At 41.3% G+C, this 4,028-nt stretch overlaps 1 protein-coding gene across 1 annotated transcript in view; it reads left to right on the forward strand.

Moving 5' to 3' along the window:
• The first annotated feature begins 1,656 nt into the window (after positions 1–1,656).
• SLC7A13 (solute carrier family 7 (anionic amino acid transporter), member 13) overlaps positions 1,657–4,028 on the forward strand; it is a 14,028-nt gene continuing 11,656 nt past the window's right edge. The window contains exon 1 of the mRNA XM_012643550.1: positions 1,657–2,412. Coding sequence (XP_012499004.1) covers positions 1,755–2,412 — 658 coding nt within the window. The 5' untranslated portion in view covers positions 1,657–1,754. The remainder of the gene's footprint in view (positions 2,413–4,028) is intronic.

Below are 4,028 nucleotides of genomic sequence, written 5' to 3' on the forward strand. Positions count from 1 at the left end.
GATACACGACAATGACAGCAACTGTGTGGACCATCATGTATAAAACAATGTATGTTGTAAAAGAAAAATTGCACTGAACACTTCTTAAAAATGGCAAGACATATTTCAGTTGAGCTACTGCAGTAAAGAAGAGAGACTTCCATATAGAACTGAGCTTAACTCTAAATACAGCAAAGACAGCTGGGGATTTTTAGTCAATGAGCAGAATGAGGGGGTCAGTGGCTGGAAAATTACCAAGATGAACTTGAACAGATATCAAGGGGGGATTACTGCTAAACTGAGCTCAGCTGGCCAAAGATGAGGCCTAGGCAGGAAGGGAGCTCAAAGGAGCCTGACTAAAGTTTGGTTGTGGAGGGATTCCTTGTCAGCGCGAACTACCTAGATAACAGCTGTTTCCTTCTGTGCTCCAGATTTTGCACAAGAGTCTTTCCTATGGTCCAGTACAACTGAGAAATTTGGGAAATGTGGTTCAGCCTAGCCAAGGTAACAACGACCAAACCACCACACTCCTCTCTGGTGGCCGTGCTTCTTACCCTAGGCTTATTTCCCTGCTGTGAGATCCAGAGCATGGGGAGTGGACTCCCTCACCATCTCCCCTGAAAGTAGATAGGTAGGTGGGGGATTTATTGGCAGGACAAGGGCTGGCTTTTCCCCCTAGTTCTACTTTGTTTCTATCTTACGATGAGCTTTCTAGTCCTTTCTCCACTCCCAGGTCCTTGCTCCCTGGGACAACAGGGAGGCATGGTTCCATGTGGGGCATGGCCCTGGTCATGTTTACTGAGATCTATGCAGTATTATTAGTGGACTTTCTTGGATGCAATCAGCCAGAAAACAGCTAACATTCCCGCAACCAAAGCAAAAACAAACTATTTCATTTTCACTTACTCTTAGGGAACAGTTTAGAAATACTTTACTTCTGAGGTTTCTGTGTGATCCAGGCTTACGAGCCTTCGGAGATGCTCAGGACAGTGCTTTGCATTATAAAGGCAACAAATGTGAGAGCTACTAAGACCCAAAGCTTGTTCAGAGCTTCCCTCTGTCCATGGGATCAGGCCTTCTCCTGTACTCCTGCCCACAACTTTCTGTGACTACGGCTGCCAGAATGATGAGGGCTGGTTAAGAGACAGGCTTATGTTGCAGAGCATTTCACTCTCTCGCCTTGCTCCTTGGTGTCCAGAGTCTGATAAAAGGTAAATACTTTGTTTCTTGAAAGCAAGGTGACAAAAATACGAAGAAGGAGACGAGGTAATGAGAGGATAGTAAGTGAGCTCATTCCTCCGTGTTCATGGGAGGAGGTCAGTATTTGCTTTGTTAAATTGAGATACTTAGAAATAAAAGTCTTTTCGTATTATTTAGAGTTATACAGGCAACCACCAAAAAGATCTAAAGCCATACGTAGTTTAAAATGTTTGTTTCCAGAGATAAGAACAGGGATGTATTTGGAGGCAGTGGAGCAGGAAGTTCCGACTGCACTAGAATCCCTGTTCTCTTGGATTTCCTTTTTTCTATCTGAATTCATTATTTCAGTAATAATTAAAAGACAAGTCAAACTAACCTTTCCAAATAATCTTAGTCTATTGAATATGTCACGTATGTTTTGTTAATTATTGAAACCAGGCTACATTTAATGAAGGTGGAACAGAAAGGACAGAGCCGTTTTATTTCAGAGAATCCATGAACATCCTTTTGAGCAATATATGCAGAAAAATTCAGAAATTGTAATTTATACAGAATTTTAAAACTCTTCAATTACAATGGATAAAGAGAAGAATATACAGCTCAGGAGAGTGTTTGGATATTACTGGAGCACAAGTTTTTTAATCATTAATATAATTGGTGCAGGAATTTTTGTGGCCCCCAAAGGGGTGTTGAAGTACTGTAGCATGAACGTGGGGCTCTCCCTGTGTGTTTGGGCCGGCTGTGCCGTACTGTCCATGACGACAACGCTCTGCTCGGCAGAGATAGGTATAAACTTCCCATGCAGCGGATCCAATTACTATTTTATGAAGAGATGCTTCGGCTCCTTGATCGCTTTCCTGTATCTCTGGACATCGTTGATTCAGGGGCCAGGGATAATCGCTGGCCAAGCCCTGCTCCTGGCTGAGTACGGCATCCAGCCTTTTTATCCCAGCTGCTCTGCCCCAGAGCTGTCAAAGAAATGCCTGGCTCTAGCCATGTTATGGATTGTGGGAATTCTGACTTCTCGTGGTGTGAAAGAGGTGACTTGGCTTCAGATAGCTAGCACAGTGCTGAAAATGTCCATTCTTGGCCTCATTTCCCTCAGTGGAGTGGTGTTGCTGGTGAAAGGGAGAAAGGAGAATGTAGAATGGTTTCAGAATGCTTTTGATGGTGAATTTCCAGATGCCTCCCAGCTTACAGAAGCTGTCTTCCAAGGATATTTTGCATATTCAGGCGCGGGATCCTTCACATTAATAGCAGGCAATTAACAATCCATTGAGGAAAAAAAAATCTCAAGCCATGACATTGTATGCAATATGAAATGCATAGCACTTATTGTATTTCGAGTTTTATCTTAACTAAATGATTCAATGTTTTTTTCTTCCTTATGACTTTCTAAATCAGGTCATACCACCCTTGCACTGTCATCTACTCTTAATTTTTTTCCTGTTTATTCCAAAATACTTACTTGATTGGACTTCTCTTTTTCAGCTTTCTTTTCTGGGAAAACAAATTTGGGACTTCTGTGTTGATCTAGGTTCCTTTCTGTTAACGGATGGATACTGAGGTTGTGAAACTGTTCCCTACCCATGAAGCTGTAAATGCGGGAACAGTCTAATGCCAGACAGTGTTCGCGTTGTGGGTGGATGTGAGACACTTATTTATTTGGGGGATTATATTTTATATTTTATTATAACTTATTTTTCTTTCATTGACAAATGTAATGTTAAAGATTCATGTAATAATACAAATTGATTTTTGTTTTTGTTTGTTTTTCTTTTTACTTTTACGGAGTACTTCACAAATTTGCATGTTACCCTTGCACAGTGGCCATGCTAATCTCTGTATCGTTCCTATTTTAGTATATATGCTGCCAAAGCGATCACTGATTTTGGAGCCAATTGGCCTTTTGCTCATCGAGCATTTCAATTAATGCTAAAGCTATAATTTTCATGTATACATTATGAGAGCAGTCGCCCTACAGCAATCTTGGATGCTTCAAATGGTAAATTAGCCAAACTGCAAAGATAAATACTTGGGCCCACCACCTGTAACCACGACTGCAGAATTCTGAAAGAGGCTCCTTCCTTTCCCCATCCTCCAGACAACAACTCCCTGCACACCTGAAACAGCAGCTCTCTGCCCCCTTGACCACAATCACAGCACTGGGCAGAGGTGGCTGAAGTGCTGGCCCAGGTGGAACAGCACGGCACTGGCTCACTCAGAACCTCCGGGCAGAGCAACAAATGCTGGTTTTTGCCTTGTACTTGGACTAGGCTCTTAAGTATTTTTAAAGAGAAGAGAATCATGAATATTCTAGATTGCTCTGTGGCTGGATTTAAAATCCTTCTCTTCAATGTCAAGACAACAGTGTTTCTCTTTTTATTTCCAAAGTTAGTCTCTTCCCTTGAACTCTTTATCCTTTCCCTTCCACTTCCTTTAAGACTGTTCACATTCTTTTATTTCATTTTTTCGCAACTTTGACCTCTTTACTAGTTCTTTCTCTTGACATTTAAATATGAAACTGTTGCTTCTTGGCCTTTTGGCTAAGATCAAGTGTCAATATGAATCCAACTATTGATTCTGGAACAAAATTTTTCTTTAATCTTAGGACCCTCCACTGATGTGTCTATCATTCATGAATACATTTGAGCAGCAGCTACCTTTTTAAACACTGACTGTTTTTAAAACTCTGTATCAGTGCCTCAAGATGAGTAAGATGTAGTCTTTGCCCTAATGAGGCTTAAGTCTAGTAGAAGGGACAAGTCCTAGATTTTGTAGATAACTTGACCTCTGCCACTTACCAACTGTGGCAAGTATCCTCCCCTCTCTGGACTCTTTTTTTTTTT

This window comes from Propithecus coquereli, unplaced genomic scaffold (assembly GCF_000956105.1).
Source record: "Propithecus coquereli isolate 6110/MARCELLA unplaced genomic scaffold, Pcoq_1.0 Scaffold2, whole genome shotgun sequence".
In the NCBI taxonomy this organism is placed as follows: domain Eukaryota; kingdom Metazoa; phylum Chordata; class Mammalia; order Primates; family Indriidae; genus Propithecus; species Propithecus coquereli.